This window comes from Ambystoma mexicanum, chromosome 9 (assembly GCF_040938575.1).
Source record: "Ambystoma mexicanum isolate Mex_15411 chromosome 9, UKY_AmexF1_1, whole genome shotgun sequence".
In the NCBI taxonomy this organism is placed as follows: Eukaryota; Metazoa; Chordata; class Amphibia; order Caudata; family Ambystomatidae; genus Ambystoma; species Ambystoma mexicanum.
In genome coordinates this window covers 182,702,836-182,721,840 of record NC_090931.1, presented here as the reverse complement: position 1 = coordinate 182,721,840, position 19,005 = coordinate 182,702,836, and the positions used below count along the sequence as shown (strand labels likewise).

The following is a 19,005-nucleotide window of genomic DNA, read 5'->3' as shown; positions in this document are numbered from 1 at the left end:
ACGGATTTTCGGCAGGACGTCCAGACCAGAGTCCTGGACATGCCCTTCGACGGGAACAACCTGTTTGGGAAGACGGTGGACGATTCCCTCCAGGCCATCAAGGCGGATACTGAGACGGCCCGGGCCCTGGGAGTCCTGCAGCAACGACGGACGCCCTTTCGGAGCGGCGGAGGCAAGGGCGCCTCCAAAGGTTCCGGTGGCGGTTTCGCTTCCTACCGTCAAGCGGCCCGCTCGTCGTCGCAAGAGGCCTACAGAGGACGAGGCAAGTCTAGCGGACCCCGCCGTCGTCGCCAAGGAGGTCAAGGCGGCAAGGCCGCGTCCAAGCAGGATTGAACCGGCCGTGGGGTCGGGCCCCCACCGAAGCACCCCGGTGGGAGGCCGGCTGGCGGGCTTCGTCAGCGTGTGGGAGTCCATCTCCACCGACCGTTGGGTGCTGGACGCCCTGGCCCGGGGCCACGCGCTCGAGTTTCAAAGAAGGTGCCCGCGCGTCCCCCCCGTGGCCAGGAGAGAACTTCACGTCCCTCAACTTCTCCTGGAGGTAAAGGCGATGCTCAGAAAGGGCGCCATCGAACTCGTCCCAAAGAGGCTTCGGGGCTCCGGAGTCTACTCGCGATACTTCCTCGTGAAGAAGAAGACGGGAGGATGGCGCCCCATCCTAGACCTGCGACGGCTGAACAAGTTCATCAAGGCGCAGAAGTTCCGGATGGTCACCTTACAGCACGTCCTGGGTCAACTGGAGGAAGGAGACTTCCTGTCGTCGTTGGATTTGGAGGATGCCTACTTCCACATTCCAATCCTAAAGGGGCACCGAAAATTCCTCAGGTTCGTGGTCCAAGGGCGTCATTACCAGTTCAAAGCCCTTCCCTTCGGACTGCGGTCGGCACCCAGGGTATTCACCAAGTGCCTCGCACCGGTGGCGGCGCAGCTGCGCCGCGAGGGGATTCACGTCTACCCCTACCTGGACGACTGGCTCATCCGCGCCAAGACGAAGGAGCTCGCCGTGGTCCACACGGCAAGGACCGTCCAACTCCTCACGGACCTGGGATTCTCCGTGAACTACACCAAATCCCACCTGGTGCCCGCGCAAGTCGCACTGTTTCTGGGAGCGAGGCTCGACACAGTGTCCCTTCTGGCCTCCCCGTCGGAGGAGAGGACCAGGACCATCTTGGGCAAGGTGCAACGGATGCTGGTGGCCGACGCGGCCAAAGTGAGATCCATCAAGTCCCTCCTCGGGATGATGTCTTCCTGCATCTACCTCATTCCCATGTGCAGGCTCCGGATGCGCCCGTTGCAAGAATTCCTGGATGCGCGCTGGATCCAGACGACGGGCAGCTTCGAGGAAAGGATCAAGCTCGACGAGAGTTTCCGGCGAGCGATACGGTGGTGGGGCACCCGCGCGCATCTGACGGCGGGCATGGACTTCCAGACCCCAGCCCACCAGGAGACTGTGACCACGGATGCCTCCCTGGAAGGGTGGGGAGCGCACACCGAAAATCTGCACGCGAGGGGACTCTGGCTCCCGACGGAGAAGTCCCTGCATATCAACGTCCTGGAGCTCCGTGCAGTGTTTTGGGCCCTCAGGTCCTTCCTTCCGTCCCTGAAGGGCAAGGTGGTGAGGATCTTCACCGACAACACCACCACCATGTTTTACATCAGGAAACAGGGCGGAACCAGGTCCCCAGCGCTGTCCAAGGAGGCGCAGGACCTGTGGCATTGGGCCGTCGCCCAAGGGATTTTTCTGGTGCCGTTTCATCTGGCAGGGATAAAAAACACCATCGCCGACTCACTCAGCAGGGAGCTGCGCTCGTGCCACGAGTGGGAACTACGGCAGGATCTAGTGGATCGCCTCTTCCGACGGTGGGGCACACCCCAGATCGACCTGTTCGCGACGGCGACGAACACCAAGTGCCGGAGGTTCGCCAGCAGGTTTCCCCAGACGAGGAGCATGGGCGATGCTTTCTCGTTCCCCTGGGAGGGCCTGTTCCTCTACGCGTTCCCTCCCTTGCCTCTGCTAATCCGGCTCGTCAACCAGCTCAAGAGGTCACGGTGCAGGATGATCCTCGTCGCACCTGCGTGGCCGAGGCAGATATGGTTCCCGGACCTTCTGGACTTGTCAGCGTCCCCGCCGATCAAGCTGCCGGCGGACGCAGACCTACTCTCCAGGGAAGGAGGCGCCATCCTCCACCACGACCCGAAGTCGCTGAACTTGCAGGCCTGGCTCCTGCAGCGCTAGAGTTTGGAGGATACGACATACCGGCCAATTGCAGAGAGGTTCTTGCAAAGGCCAGGGCGTCCTCGACTCTTAAATGCTACGGACACAAATGGAAGAGGTTCTCTGTCTGGTGCCACGCACAGAAGATTAACCCTCTACGGATTACGGCTCCCCAAGTACTGCCGTACCTGCTGACGCTGGCCAAAGCTGGACTGGCACACGCGTCCATCAAGATTCATCTTGCTGCGATCTCCCGATACACCAGAACCACGGGGCGGACGTCCTTGTGGTCTCATCGTCTGGTGAAAGAGTTCATGAAGGGACTATTCAGATCGTTCCCGCCGGTGAAGGCTCCGGCCCCGGCGTGGGAGCTCAACGTGGTGCTGACCAAGCTCATGGGACCTCCGTTCGAGCCTCTGCACTCGGCCCCGTTGAAGTTTCTATCGTGGAAGACAGCTTTTCTCGTGGCCATCACCTCCGCACGACGAGTGGGTGAGATCCAGGCCCTTTCCTGCAAGGCCCCGTACTTGACTTTCCACGACACGAGGGTAGTGCTCAGGACGCACCCCTCCTTCATGCCCAAGGTACCGTCGGACTTCCATCTCAACGAACCCTTGGTGTTACCTGTGTTCTTCCCGTCGCCTTCGTCGCCGGCTGAGAGGACTTTGCACTCGCTGGATGTAGCTAGAGCGCTGAAGTTCTACGTGGATCGCACGAAGGGTTTTGGGAAGACGTCACAACTCTTTGTGAACTTTGGACCTGTCAATCAGGGGAAGGCTCTCTCGAAGGCTTCCATCTCCAGATGGCTCTCCGGCTGTATCATGTACTGTCACCGGTTGGCAAACCGACCGCTGCCTGGCCGTCCGAGAGCCCATTCCACCAGAGCGATCGCAGCTACCACGGCGTTCCTATCTGGTGTGCCCCTGCTGGACATATGCAGGGCTGCTACGTGGAGGTCGACGCACACCTTCACGAAATTCTACTGCGTCGACCGGGATTCCAGGGAGGAGTCCAGGGTCGGCCAAGCAGTGCTGCGCAACCTGTTCGCCTGAGGTGAGCCTGGTGAGGAGGTAAGATGCTTAATGTTGAGTTGATGTGATGCTTAATGTTGAGCCTTTGCCACCTCCCGTGGTTGTGCATGTGTGTACTGCTATGTATTCTTTATTCATGAGCATGTGAATCCATGCCAGACCCCATGCTGGAGAAGGAACAAGTTACTTACCTGTAACTGTTGTTCTCCAGCATGGGTCTGGCATGGATTCACATGCGAACCCTCCCGCCTACCCCTCTGCGGCTCTTCACTTGGTCATACTGCCACTTCACGTGCTTCCAAATCTGAAGATGGCTGCCAGAGGCGGTGCTTAGGTAGAGGGCAGTCATTGGCTGTGGTCAGTATGACGCAGAGACCAGTGATTGGTTATTGCTACGAAAGACAGATCAGAAACGAAACTGATACTGGTTTTTTCTTTACCGAGGATTCCCAGCCTGACGACGGGGAATATTCATGAGCATGTGAATCCATGCCAGACCCATGCTGGAGAACAACAGTTACAGGTAAGTAACTTGTTCCTTGCCTTTTGGCTTTGCCTAAGCTTGTGCAGGGTAATGTTGAGACTTTCTGTCCCCCAGACCCTGCCCCTCTTTCAGGTACTTTTCTGCATCTTGAATTCCTTTAAGACTCTTCAAAACTTTGCTGTTTGAGAAGGACTGCTTAAGTTAGTTCCCTGCCTTATAACTAATTACAAGGCAGTTTTGATGGCATATATTTTGAATTGCGTCCTTTTTCACTTTACTTGTTACAATTTTGTTGCATTGCTTTATTAAACAGCTTTTAACTTTTAGTGTAACGTGTAGGTAGTCTCACTTTAAGATTACCATTTGTGTATATACATTTCTGATGCTTGTGAATCTGCTTCACATACTTTGCGTAAGCCAACATCTACATTACTGGGTAAGGAATGCTATTCATATATGTGTTTCTGAGGTTCTTAGATCTGCTTAGAATCACATGCTTTGCATAGGCTGCCATCTAGTGATACATGCAGAGTATTCCATGACTTGTTTTCGAACGTCTAAAAGGGACATCGACTGGGCGTGTCTGTAATACTATCCCCAGTGTGACGTTGCTAATACCCATGGTCCTTCACACGTCTAAGTACCTACGAATATTTTTTTTCACCATAGTGGACGGTCCCAAATTGTGGAGCTCGTGGCTTGTAGCCTTCCTTTCTTGTTATTACGTAAAATGAATATCACGTTCGACGAGTAAAGCACTTCTTTCTTCTCGACAGTGCTTTCGGCGGATGAAGATCATCGCTGAGATACTCCTTGTTAACTGCCGTCATGGCTTCAGCCCACCTCAGGCCTTGACCTATACAGTAGGGAGAGAGGGGGGTTGTCACATTCCACGTGTCCCTTAAAGAATGCCTACCTTTTCACTTTCCCTCTTTTCTGCTCTCACACCTTTAAAACACTCCCTTTAAACGTTGCCCCTCCTGCCATATGAAGTTATCCCTGGAAGGACACCCATAAGGTGTGCAATCGGTACCTTCCTCAAGATCAGCCCAAAAAACTGTGTGCCGCCTGCCAGCTCTTTCGACCTAAGACTCTCAAATACTAGCGTTCTAAATGTTGGGTGGCCCACGCCATGCAGGCCGAAGCTGCAATAGGCGTGCCAGCAGGCGCTGAAGAGTCAGAGGAGGAGGCGTTTAGCGCACAAATTGATGCTGAAGACGAATCAGGAGAAGCAGCTTCCCAAGTGCCAGTCTCCCTCATCCGAAAGGCATGCCAGCGGCACCGCTATGGAGGCCAAAACCGGCGACAGTGACGCACATGGACATAAAAAACAATTCTACTCTCTATCAAGATATTAGCACACCACCCCAAGCCTGTTTAACATTTGTCGAAGCATGGCCATGCGGAAGAGAAAAGCTTGTCTAGCGATACTGCCTCGACGCATTCCTATGTGCCCAAACCTTGTGCGTGCCATGATAGCCCAAAAAGACAAATGTCGAGCGAAAGATCATGCACGCATATAAAACACGGCTGCAAGCACTCACCAAAACGGATGCCGGCCCGTTCTCAGTACTACTCACACCACTGAGCACATTTCGACAAACAACCGTTAACACCCGCATTCCCAAATTTCAGCAAAAGCCCATAGGCCTGATTCACTTTGAACCGGGCAAATATTCCATGAATTTGCACTGCTGAAAAGTGACTTTGCACTGCTGACACAAACAGTGCAGATTCGCTTTGAACCCGGCAAATATTCCATGAATCGGGCCCTCTACGTCACCGTAAACCTCACATTACACAGAAGCCTCTTCTCCTTTATCTCAGGCTTTAAGTGAGAGCCCACATCATACCCCTGAAAATGCTACATTCCCTATTCAAAAAACACATTCTTCAAATCCTTAGATTAAAGAGAAATTCCTACAAACCATGCACAAGGTCTCTTCCTTTGTAAATGTTATGGAAAAATGTCCTCTTGCAGAGAAACAAATGGAGATAATGCAAGGAGAGCCTCCCTCTAAGTCCTGCAGATTACAAGTGGATGCCCGTTTACAGCCACATGCTACCACTCCTACACAGGACGATGTCATTGATGTAGATCAGGACATTATTAACTTTTATGATGATCAGTTTGGTGATGACAACACTTATGATGATGATGACCAAATTCTTGATCCCCTCACCTCCACATGCTGATCAGCCAGTAGCTGATTCTCTGGTGCCTGATCAGGTCTTATACAATGATCTACTCAAGAGATCACTTGAAAATAAAAATGCAAGATGTTCCGCAGGATCTAGATTTCGTAGATGAAATGCACAAAGAGAAATCTGCAGTAGGTCATTTCATACCTTTACCACAGTTAACGCATAAGAGGATTCAACCCTCTCTAGTTTCACCTTCACTTACCAGGGCTGTTAACCCCAGAATAGAAAAGACTTTTCGGCCTGCACGTTCTGACCCATTGTACATTAAGGGTCATCTTAAACCTGACTCCTTAGTGGTTACCACCACCCGCAAAAGAGCGGGGACACCATTAGCTTCTGTTAAGGCACCCCCACAGAAAGAGAGCAACAACTTTTTTGTATTGGGGGAAAAAAGGTAGCAACATAAGCTGCATAACAGGTGCAAATCGCTAACAACACAACCCTGCGCCCCAGTTACAATAGGGCCCTTTGGGATAAGGTACAAACTCAACTAGATTCTGTCTCAGGCCCTATAGGTTATGACATTTTCAAAACTGTCAATGAGGGTAGACAGGTGGCTAGTAACATTATTAAAGGCAATCTCGATGCAGCAGATAATGCAGTCAAAATTGTTGCAGAGGGAACCATACTAAAACACTATGGCTGGCTATGTCAGTCAGGGTTTAAATTGGAAACACAGGCAACACTGTTAAATATGCCCATTGAAAACAGTGTGCTCTTCGGGAAGGCAGTAAATGACGCCCTTGAGACAGCCAAAAAAAGAGCATGAAAATTTAAAATCTCTAGGGCAAATCTCAAACAAACCATACATACAAAGAGGCATCTTTAATACACGTAGGTTTTTTCGAGGCCAAAGTTACCCAACAGCCTCTCAGTCTAGATTCAGCCAAAATAAATATCCAAACCCGGTGCAATCCACCCCCTTTCAGCCTACCTATCAAGGAGGGTTTAGGCGAGGTAGACGTAGATCCTAGGCTGCCGCCTCTAAAGGCGCTGCTGCCCAAAAACAATGACGCTCCAGTTATTCATGTCCCCTGCCATGTAACCCAGGTAGGGGATTGAACATCACATTACAGCCACACATGGCAGGGCATCACATCGGACAAGTGGGTGCTTTCAACCGTGACAAAAGGCTACTCAAGTTCCTATCCACACCTCATCATCCTCCAAAACAGTGCAAGATGTCGCAAGAACATCAACAGATTGTTCAAGAAGAAATTCAAGCCCTTCTTCAAAAAGGAGCGATAGAACTAGTCGCTCATTACGAGGTAAACACGGGATTTAATTCAACTTGCTTCCTTGTTCCCAAAAAGGATTTAACTATGCGCCCTGTGTTAGACCTTCGTCCAGCAAACATGTATGTAAAACCACAAAGGTTTTGAATGACTACCCTTCAGGAAGTAATCCTGCTCTTAAAACAGGGGGATCACATGGCAAGAAACATACTTTCATACTTCAATGTTGCCAGCTCACAGAAAATGTCTCAGGTTCACAGTCGGCATGACTCATTACCAGTTCAAAGTGCTTCCCTTTTGGCATTTCCTCAGCGCCAATGGTATTCACGAAGATACTTACAGTGGCGCCTGCGCAGGCAGTCGATTCCAGTGTACCCTTATCTCAACTAAAGGCTAATAACAGGAAAGACACCTCCAGAGTGTCATCAAAACACACACAAGACTATCAACCTGCTCTTCAATCTAGGCTTCTCAATCAACGAGAAAAAATCAAGTCCAGGCAAAAGACGCTTTAGTTTTTTCCTTCCAACAAGAGGGTACAACATTACATTTTTCAAATTCCACATTATGTAGCCGGTCATCAGGTAACAGTATGGAAGGCCATGCGCCTTCTAGCGATGATGGCCTCCTGCATTTACATAGTACCTCATGCCCAGCTGCACATGCATCCTATGCGAGAGTGGCTAGCGAAACAATGGTCACAAACAAGCGGTCAGTGGGACGATCTAGTGGTAATTTCGCAGAACGATCTAGTGGTAATTTCGTAGAACTTAGTAAAATCCCTGCAGTGGTGGACAAGAGAAAAACTTCTGCAAGGAAAATCATTCACCCCCCGCAGTACAAGCCACTCTTACCACAGACTCATCACTGGGGAGCACATCTCCTCAATCACACTGTGCATGGGAAGTAGGGGTGTCACAGTATTTGTTTTATGATGGTATGATAAATGACGGTATATCATGGTTATTGCGGTATCGCAGGTGGAGTTAACTAATCTTAACAAATATTTTCTAAAAGGTCATAAATTGACAGATGTATCATCACAAACAAAACCAGGCACCCAGGGCCAGAATTGGGCTTTTCAACATACTTTCCACTGAAATGCCTTGCTTCCACCAAACACAAACACACGTGTGGAGAAGAGGGGGTGGGGAGGAGGCCTGCTGCAACTGGCAAAGCAAACTGAATAGCTTTTCTTAAGTGGTCATTTTTTTTTTGCTCCCCCACTGGCTACTGGTGAAGATGAACATGTTGCCATCTTGATAACCTGCATGCCACAGATCAATGGAGGCTGATGGTAGTATATGCTTGTGCGCATACACACACACACACGCACTCTCTCTTTACGTTACAGCCTTTAGTTTACTTGCGGGCCAAAAGGTGTTCAGTAATCACTGACATGTTACCCTTTGGTATGGCAGCAGGGAATACCCACAGAGATGAGTGAATTTTGCATTGTGACTTACTATATGTAAATTCAATGATAGAACCAGGGAAATCCCCCATTGCCACATGTTTAGAGAACATTATCCATTATAAATATATAAACCCCAAAGCCGCCACCCCAAAGTAAACCCTTTTCCTTCTTGGCACTGTACCTATTCTTCCTATTGCTAACATATTGATTTTGTGTAAGGCACGTGTGGTTTATGGAATGGCATTAAAAACTGCTCCAACTAAAACTACTTGGCAGACGGCACATCCAACAGTGCAAAACCAAGACTGCGCAGCAATTGCTTACTGCAGCCTTTCCAAATCAGATTGAAAAGCACACTTAACGGTATAACGGTATAAACAATGTGACGGTTATTATTGTTCAATTAAGTGGTTCACGGTATCTTTAACGGTATACCGTTATACCGTTACATCCCTAATGGGAAGTGGACTCGATGACTAACAATGAAGCATATCAACCTTCTAGAGCTGTTAGCAGTGTTCAAAGCCCTCAAAGCTTTTCAACAGCTAATTCAAGGGAACACAGTCCTAGTCCAAACAGACAGCTCAACCGCTATGTTTTACATAAACAAACGGGGGAAACGCACTCTCCAAGTCTGTTCAAACTAGCACAGAACATATGGAATTGGGCATTAAAACACATGTTCCTCCTGTCCCAACATGTTCCAGGGGAACACAACTATGTGGCTGATGTCTTAAGCAGAGTCTTACAGCTTCAATCAGAACACGAATGGCAGTTGCACAGACATTCTACACAACGTCTACTCAAACTGGGGCCAACCAGACATAGATCTGTTTGCAACCCAACCCAACGCAAAATCTACGCGTCCAGGTACCCCCATGAGGGTCCAAGGGTAACGCTCTGTGAATGAACTGGTCAGGGATACATGCTTACGCTTTTCCCCCCAACACCACTTCTCAACAGGATTGTCCACTAGATGCACCAGGAACGAGTCAGACTCATTCTAATAGCTCCAATGCGGGCATGTCAACCATGGTACTTGCACATTCTCACAATGTCCCTTTGTTCATCAGTGAAACCTGTGTGTCCATACAACATGCTGTCCCAAAATCAGGGGACCTTATATCATCCGTGCCCTCAAACTCTGAACTTGGCAGCTTGGCTCCAGCGGTCATAGAGTTAGGTCATCTAAACTTACCACAAAAAATGTACGGACATCTTAATACTAGACAATGCTACTACAATAAATGGAAACGGTTTATTACCTGGTGCAAAACTCTGGACATCAGTTCAATTGATTGCTCTCCCCCACACATTGTTCTATATTTGCTTTACCTTTGGGACACAGGGTTAGTTTTCAACTCTCTTGAGGTCCACTTAGCTGCAATTGTCTGCATATACCACCTCTCAAACAAAGGATTCTTGGTGGATAGTACCAGTAGTTAAAGCATTTATGGAAGGCGTTAAAAGATTACACCTAGCTATTTCAAACCCAACTCCCGGATAGGATTTAAATGTTGTACTTACAAAGCTTATGGGTCCCTCTTTTAGGCGGATGCATAAAATCATTCTTAAGCACCTCACTTACAAGACAGAATTTCTCATTGCAATACATCCATCGGAAGGGTCAGTGAACTACAAGCACTCTCAGCTCAAGATCCCTTTCTTACCATCCATAAAAACAAAGTGGTGCTAAAACCACACCCACGTTTTTCACCAAAATGTATGTCAAAGTTCCATGTTAACCAGCCCATAGAACTTCCTACTTTCTGCGAACACCCAACCAGCAGATAAAAAAGCAGATAAAAAAGCCTCCGTATGTTAGATGTTAGGAGGGCTGTTATGTATTACATTAACAAGACAAAGCCAATCAGAAAGACTGATCAATTCTTTCTGTCCATAGCAACTGGAAGAGAAGGGGATCCTGTGTTACGACCCCTGCACCCACCAACATCTCTGAGGTGGCCACGCCCCCACCCTCGGCCTCCTGCCGTCCCACTCACTCACACATACACACAAATGCACGCACGATCAGGCGCCCATTCGGGCGTCATACCCAGGGGTTCGCTCATACACCTGGCACTTACCTTCCTTCCCGCTCCTGGCAGTTGCGTTGGAGGCTCCCAGGTTACCGAGGTGCCATAAAGGGACCTAGGAGGATTCGCTCGTCACGTGTCACGTGACTCTCCACTACAGAAATGCTTCCGTATCACGTGATTTCAGTCCCTCATCACGTGATGCGTCTTTACTGGATAAAAGCGTCCGGAAAACAATGAGCGTCGCTTCACAGCTGTTTCCAACGGGATTCTGCGACGCTCATTCTGCTTTACTCCACGAATGCACTCGACCACGTTTCCTGTACCACGGACTGCCTCTGCCTTGCCCTAGTGTTTGGATTTGGATAACCAGTTGCCGGACTACCTTTTCTACATTTTGGACTCCTCGTGCCCTTTGCCCCTTGCTACCACGCCTTGGAACTGTTGATATTAATGCTGCCTGACCTTTTGGACTGTCCCTGGTTGTGCCCTACGGATTTCGTCACTGTTCCTGGACTCTTGGCCTCTGGCCTCACGCTGGGCGTTTGCCTGTCTGCTTACCAACCATCTGCCCTCCGCCATTTGGGGATTCCCAACACCCGCTGTGGTTATACATCTTTGACACATAGGTAAGCCAATTAGGATCCTTACCCGGCTGTTATATTCTTGTCTTTTGTTCTGTGCTTACCTATAACCCATTGCCTTGCAGCGATCGGGGGGTCCTTTTCCGGCTGTTCCCGAGTCCAGGCCTACGAACTACTCCACCTGTGGCCTCAAAGACCGCACAGGCAGTATTACTGTTGTTGCCTGTGTGGTACTTGGGGACGGAGGTATCCTTACTCTGCACGACCATCAAGTCTATAACATCCTGTCACTAAATCAGCTATCTCAAAGTGGATGGTCAAATGCATTCAAATGTGCTGCTCCCATTCTAACAAAACTCTGCCTTTCACACGTAAAGCACACTCTACGTGTGGCACAGGGGTTACCTTAGCTTTTATTGCAAATGGCCAGAGGCCATTTGCAAGGCAGCTACTTGGAGTTCCATACATACCTTTACACAGCATTGCTGAACACTCATTCCAAATAAGATTCACAGGTTGGGCAAGCAGTATTAAAACATCTATTTGCTGCCGTACCTTCAAGCATCCCACCACCTTCTCCAGGTATTGCTCGCTAGTCTATGCAAAGCTTGTGATTCTAAGCAGAGCCACAGCCTTAGAAGGCACACCTTACTCACCATAATCATATTTCTGATGCTTGTATCTGCTTAGATTCACATGCACCTGTCCTTCCTCCCCTCTTGGAGGAAGGACATTGAATACCTTACACTTCCTCTTACATACTCACACAAACACTTCATGCTCCCCCATGTCAGAAACAAAACAATCTGAGGGACTGTGACGCGTGGACTGTGGGTACTACCGATGTCACACTAGAATAGTATTACAGAAACACCCAGTCGACGTCCCTTTTCAACTTTCTGAAACAAGTCGTGCAATACTCTGCACATACCGCTAGGTGGCAGCCCCTGCAAAGCATGTGAATCTAAGCAGATACATCAGAAATGCGATTATGGTGGGTAATGTACAAAAAACCTAAACAGAAAATGCAAGTCACACAGAACAATGCCCTGAGAGCAGCTCTGAGCATCCCAAAAAGGGAACACATCTCTCAAGCCAGAAAAGAGGCCCATTGGCTACCAATAAAATAACTCATCCTCTTCAAGTCCATGGCCATCACCCACAGGTGCCTCTCCTCTGATGCTCCGCCCTATCTCTCTGAAAGGATCACCCGCAACACATCCACCAGACCCACCAGGTTGCACCTGACTAATCAGACCTATGTACCGACATTCAAAAGAACCAAAGCCGGAGGATCCAGCTTCCAACACCTAGCACCCAAAAACTGGAACGCACTCCCCACTGCACTAAGGAATGAAAAATCCTACCATGCATTCCACAGACTACTCAAAACCACCCTTTTCAACTAACCCTCTACACCCTCTTACTACTGTATGCTATAACTGTATGTATCTATGAGATGACCTCACAAAAGTATTATACCTAATGTTTTGTAAGTAACACCCTCTACCATTTACCTGCTGTAACCTGTGCAACATGTATGCTATGTACCAAGTAAGCCTACTTTCAGCGCCACGATGCCCCGGGGCAGATGTGCGCTATACAAATCCAAATAAATAAGTAAAATGAATGTTTGCAATATGAGTATGTTGTATAATATATGGGCCGCATTACAAGTTTGGCCGTGCTGGAAAAAAAGTGGTAGTAATTCTCTTATCGCCACTTTTTTCGACAGTAACAGAATTACTGTTTTTCCCACAATGCTGAAACGTATATATTTTGAGGTAAAGTGGAGGATTTTCCTCCAGCAAAAATACGCCATTTTACCTCCAAAAATGTGTGGTGTTACTAGGCTGTAAATTTGCTGGTGGTAAATCTGCCAAAAATCCCAAATGGGGAATTACCACCACTTGTAGTCCCATTTGTAAACTCATGGGGAAAAAAAGTGGCAGTAATGAGGTCCATGATATACTTGAGCCTTACCTGCTTTGTGTCTTTAAGGACTAATAAATAGTATATTTCTATACTTCTTTGTGGTACACTATTACTTGCCTGTCTCTTGGTGTTGCCAACTGTACTTGCCCACCAGCTCCTGATCTCGTAAGTCTGTTTGTGCTGTGTTCTGAGAGTTTGGTTTGACTAGGTTCGAAAACCCTTGCTTTTCAACTAGATTGGCCACAGAATCCTCCCCCAAGGCTGTTTTTGAAAATCCTAACAGGATAGATGGTTTCAAATCCCGCACCAGGTGAATTATCTCCCTAACAACTTGGTTCTCCATTTATTGCAGGAAATCTTCATTTGACATGTTCAACTTCCTTGCCTCAAAACATCGTCAACCTCCCGACTACAACCCCAATGACGAGGAAGAGGAGGAAGTGCAGCTCAAGTCTGCCAGGTATGTAGGCTCTTCATCAGGGAAATATCCTTTGTGGTGGTGTAAACTTTACGTGAGCATGACTCTTGCTGTATGTGCTTAAATAATATCCTTTTTCTTAAGATATAGGGCCTCATTATGCGTTTGGGGGTAAATAGGCAGCAAATCCACCAATGTATTACCTAACCGGTTTACTGTTACTGCGACTCAGTCCTGTGGCATTACTAAGAGCAGTGGTAGGGCCATGTAAATCCCACATTTTTGAGTCAATGTGTTTCCATGGGGATTTTTGGTGGATTTGCTGCAAGTGGTAATACTGCATGGTAAATCCACTGATGTTTGGCCTTAAAGTTGAATGTTTACTTCCAGCACCATGCTGGAGGTAAATCCTCCACTTCAAGGTCAAACTCTTGACTCGGCTGGGCTTTAAAAGTGTTGGTAATTTCGTTACAATAAAAAAGTGGTGGTAATGGAATTACAGGCACTTTTTTACTGAACTGACAAACTGGTAATGAGACTCTTATTTTTTTGAACTACGACTCTTTATTTTTTGAACTGCCGGAATGTGCTGAGCCCCTGTCTTCTTACTAATATCATACTCCTCCTAGTGCATGAGGAATATGTAATTAAGGATGGAAGCTTATAAAAATAATATGGGGAGAAGGGGAGCACGAATTTGGCATGCAACTTTCACTATCATAAATAACGTACACTTTCTACATTGTGAATTTGTTATGCTTTCACATGCTGTGCATCTATTGGTTGCATATAGCATTGAGTACAATAAGAATATGGATCACTTTTTCAGGATGATTCTTTGTCTGAACCCAGCAAACAAAAGAGCGACTTTGTGGAAGGCAGTCGTGAATGCCGCCCACGCAAAGGTCAGTCTTTTGTCTCCCCATTTTCCGACTCACAGCGGTTCCCTCCCACCCCCCACGTTCCATCTCCCGCTGTGCCGCTCCAACACAACACTTCCCCTCCCCCACCAGTTACCTCTGCCAGCTTGGGCAGTCTTCCCCGACAGTCTCCATGCCCTAACCCTATCCCTGAAACGTGATGCACTGTGCAACGTTATGCAACCTTTAATGCATCAGGCTTCCAGGGAAACAAGCTTGGGACCGCATTCGTTCAGAATGTCTGTCTGAGTGGTCCTAAAAAAGGTGGGGCCTGGACGAATGTCTCCCTATACCGGGATTTAAAGCAACATCCATGGGAGACACTTCACAGCTTAGTTTTAGTGGCTATTCCACAACTATCCTTTGCATCAACACATTCTATCTCCAATCATGCATCACGTTTCCTTTCAGGGGCAACCCAAACACAAAAATACATTTTATTTGATTTCACAAATATAAAAACAATACAGTATATGCTTACTAACTATACACAGAAATTGGACTCAAACGTTGTTGTGATGGGGTTTGTAAAGTGCGCCTCAATTGTCTCACTCCATAGAGCACAGCAGATTGTCTGGACTCTGTGCATTGTACCACAAACCTGACCGTTTCGATGTAACATAATTTCCACCATCTACATCGGTCAAGCCAACTTGGCACCCACAAACAGTCAGCAAAGAAAAGGGATTGACTATGTGTTTCCTGTCTCAGATTTGCATTTATTCAATCATGCACTGTGTTCTTAAAAAAAAAAACAGAATGGCGACTATGGTGTTTTTCAGCCTCTGCAATGGAGTCTGCTCATTTGTCGAGCGGGAGGAGCGCAGTTGAGCTCTGTGGACCTACTCGAAAGACTGAGAGTAACAAAGCCATTCAAGAAACTTATGAGCCAGGGGTTCTAAGAAAGAAGGAAAAAGAATCTCCCATAAAGGTGTATGAGAACCCTGCACAACAAAAGAGGATAATAGAAACCATAAGGCAAAGAAATCCCTGAAAAGAGGGAAACAAGAAGCATTTAACCTAAAACTGGTTTAAACCAAGAAGGGAATAAGTATTGAGAAGGGATTATATGCAGGATGTAGTCTTCCTGGAACAGACTGTTGGGGAGATTTATCATTTGTATGCTTCATCCCCTCTCTTAGTGAGACCCCGTGCACTTTTTGCTGCACTTCTGAACCTTTTTCTTTAAATCCTGAATGAGCAGAGCCATTTTCCACTCAGTCATTCTTGTGGGCTCTGTCTTTTGGAACTCTATTCTTTGTATTCTACCTGTACTATGGAATCTGTCTGCTCCATAACTCTTAAAGGCATCTGTGTTTTTACACTGCAGCACAAAGCCCCTTATGGGCAGTTTTGCTGGGGACCCTTAGGGCCCTCCTTTAAGATTATTTTGATTTATTTTTATTTTTTTACACTTATAAAGCCCACTGTTGGGCAGGATTTGGAGCAGTACCCTTTGGGTGCACTACAACAACCTTGACCTCCTGGCAATAGGAACCCAACCTTTCGTATAAGTCTGACTACAGAGGTTGGTAGTGTGGATGATCAGCCAGGCTTATCTCAAGAGGGCTCAATGTGAGCAGTAGGGTGGTTACACAGAGACAAGTATCCAAATACTCTTACACACAAGGTTTCCTGATTAAACAATTATAAATGTATGTAACAGTCAGTTTGAATAAGCCTTCTTCAGAAGAGGCAAAATAATAGTAACACATAAATACACTTCAGAATACACACTCTTAGTTTCCCTAAATCATCAAACACCCATTGGGGATGTCACACAGACACTTCCTACACCCTCAGGTGACTTAAATAGCTAGCTAGGACACTGTGGACATTAATATATCACTGTTGCATTTAGAGCAATACTTGGGAGCATGTCAAAGAAAAGGGGTTTATAGAATAAAACAAGAGATCACACAATGATTCTGAAGCAGGTAAGTACTTTTGAACCCCCAATGCAAAGTAAGTTAACCCCTTCTTGGAAGAAAAGGCAAAACGCAATGTCAAAGGAAAGAAGAGTTATTCAGGGAGCCAGACAAGCCAATGTCAATTGGCCAAAAGTCTAGGTGAGCTGAAGCACTTCTGGTAGGTGAATAAAAGTCTTGCACAATGTTTTAGAAGTCTTGTAGAAAAAGTAGAATCCATGCAGGGCCACAATCTGTGAGGCTTGTGAGAAGTAGAGGATGCAAGCATCCCTACAGAAGCAACCAAGCCAAGTCTCAACTGAGATCAAGTAAGGCTACAACAGCAAGAGGTAAGTTCTCTCAGACTGCACAGTACCTTTGGTTAGAAGAAATGGTTCCAGCTGGCTTCTGTTCCTGTGTTGCTCTACAGATCCTTCTGTTCCTGTGCCTGTCGTGGGGACAAGACAGAGGACTTCTGGGGACTCCTGCAACGGGACGGTCAGTGACAGCAAAGGGCAAACTTCAATGCAGTGGCACTTTAGCGTTTCAGCTCCTTGCGTCTGACAGCAAATAGCAACACTGCGGTTCTCGGATACCACTTCAGACTTTCCTTGCTTCTGGGGTCCAGCACTCTGTTGAGGTGGCTCAGGCTTGGTCAGTCCTGCATCAGGGAAGTCCGGAGGATCTTCCTGGCGCTCGAGTCTGACTTAAAAGTGATGCACTCAGTTTGATGTTCCTCTCCCTCGCACTTCGGTTCCAAGTGAAGTACAGCCAGCTCCGAGAGGATGTCCAAACGAGTTCACTTTGGAGTGGATTGGTCCGTCCAACACAAGGGGAGAAGTCGTCCTTGAGGGGCTTCTCTAGTCGAGGCGAATTCAGAGCTTCAGCGCAACAGCAGGGCTTCACTGAGCAAACCAATGGTCCAGGAGTTGCAGCAGGCGTCTCTTCCAAGTTCTTCTTCGGATTCCTTCATCCAGTGGTCGACTCTGCCTTTGTCATGATCTCTGCTTCCAAAAGGTCAGGGTTTTCCCAACTCCCTTGGAAGCAGATCCATAACCCAGGTTCCGAGTGCCAACCAGTCCCAATTGGGACCTTTTGGACCCAGTCCTGGCGCCAGTGGCACCAGGCTCATAAATATGCCCAGTCCCAGCGCTGGAAGCGCCGGGCTCATAATGCTTGGGTGGACTTACCTGCAGCAGACCATGCTGCTTACTTGCCTGTCAGTTGAGCCTCTGATCCTCTTCTGTTTGGAACTACTTTTCCTGTTGGGTGGGGCAGGAGCCACTCCCTAGATTCAGAACACTGGAACTCTTCTGGAAAGCAGGAACTCTTTTCTTACCTAGGCGTGGCTGTGGAAGGAGACACCTAAGCACTACAGGAGGCTATTTAAACCACACCGATGGATGAATCTTGCTTTGCGTTATTCTGCATCCTCTGCAGCAGAACGCTCATCGTGTCTTCTGCATCTGATCCTGGGCCTAAGGAAAAAGGCTTACCATCCTGAATCCAGTCTTCAGCAACACCTATAAAGACAAGAAAGAACAGGTTAGCATTACGGTCTTCAGTGACAGCTCTTCACTTACCTGGTCCATCGGCTGTCACCAACGCCTCGCGCTGCATTCCGGCATCTGAAAGACAAAAGCTTACCAACTCTTCGCACGCTCCGGAGGCCTTCGGCGCTGCATCCCGCATCTGAAAGACAAAACAAGGTGCGTTTAAAGACATTGGGGAACTTTAATACTCGCGTGCCATTACTCCTTTCCACATCTAACCCAGTGGGTATTCCGGCACCCTGCAGTCGCTCCGAACTTGTACCTGCAAAATAAAAAGACAGTTAGAGCGCATCGTGAAGCAGGCAACAAGCGCTTACTTACGTGCTCCAGGCGCTTCTATTCATCACACGGGCTCCATCTTCAACTCACTTCAGCCCGTCATCCGCCATCGCCGGAACCCTGCAAAACAAGAAACATCATTACTAAAGACTTTAAAGACATTAGAATTACTCGAAACTTACCGTTCGTGCAGTAAACGACGGACAGCAGTCCTCTGAAGTCAAGAGGCCTGCTCCCCTTATCCAGTGAAGAAACTGGTTACAGCACCCTGCCCCGAGGCAGATGGAGAGCACGGCGTTCACTTACCTAAGGTGAGAGCGTTAACCTTTGGGGTTCTACAGGAGAAGAGAAAGGGAAGAAGAGAGAGACATTCAATAACCCAGTTCCTTAATCCCATATTTTCTATCTGCAGACATCTTACCCTTCAAGTCAGACATACAGTGCACAGAGGTCCAGCCCAAAGAGCCAGCCGTGTGTTACACATCACCTTTGCAGATACGGTATACGCCCAGTCAAGACCGGCGCCTCTACGGGAATCAGGTGAGCGTTACAGCCTTCCAAGCCAAAAAGCTTTGCCTTTTATGCCATTCATTCCAGCCTAGCTGTCAATCACACAGCAGGGTGGCTGTCCTTGCCGGACAGCCATTAGGCCAATCACCTTTGGGTGCATACCTGTAACCAAGGGGATTAAGCACAGGGACGTTTTTGCACCTCCCTCATTTTCTGCCCCTGCCGGACATACTAGGGCCAGAGGCGGGCTTCAATTGTGAATCCCGCCAAAGACAAAAA

At 48.0% G+C, this 19,005-nt stretch overlaps 1 protein-coding gene across 5 annotated transcripts in view; it reads left to right on the top strand.

The window, feature by feature from the left end:
* The window catches only part of KMT2A (lysine methyltransferase 2A), a 2,049,111-nt gene that overhangs the window by 1,863,648 nt on the left and 166,458 nt on the right, over positions 1-19,005 (top strand). For all 5 annotated transcript variants that reach the window (XM_069614436.1, XM_069614434.1, XM_069614435.1 and 2 more), the window contains one exon: positions 13,492-13,599. In XM_069614436.1, the coding sequence (XP_069470537.1) occupies positions 13,492-13,599 (108 nt within the window). The remainder of the gene's footprint in view (positions 1-13,491; positions 13,600-19,005) is intronic.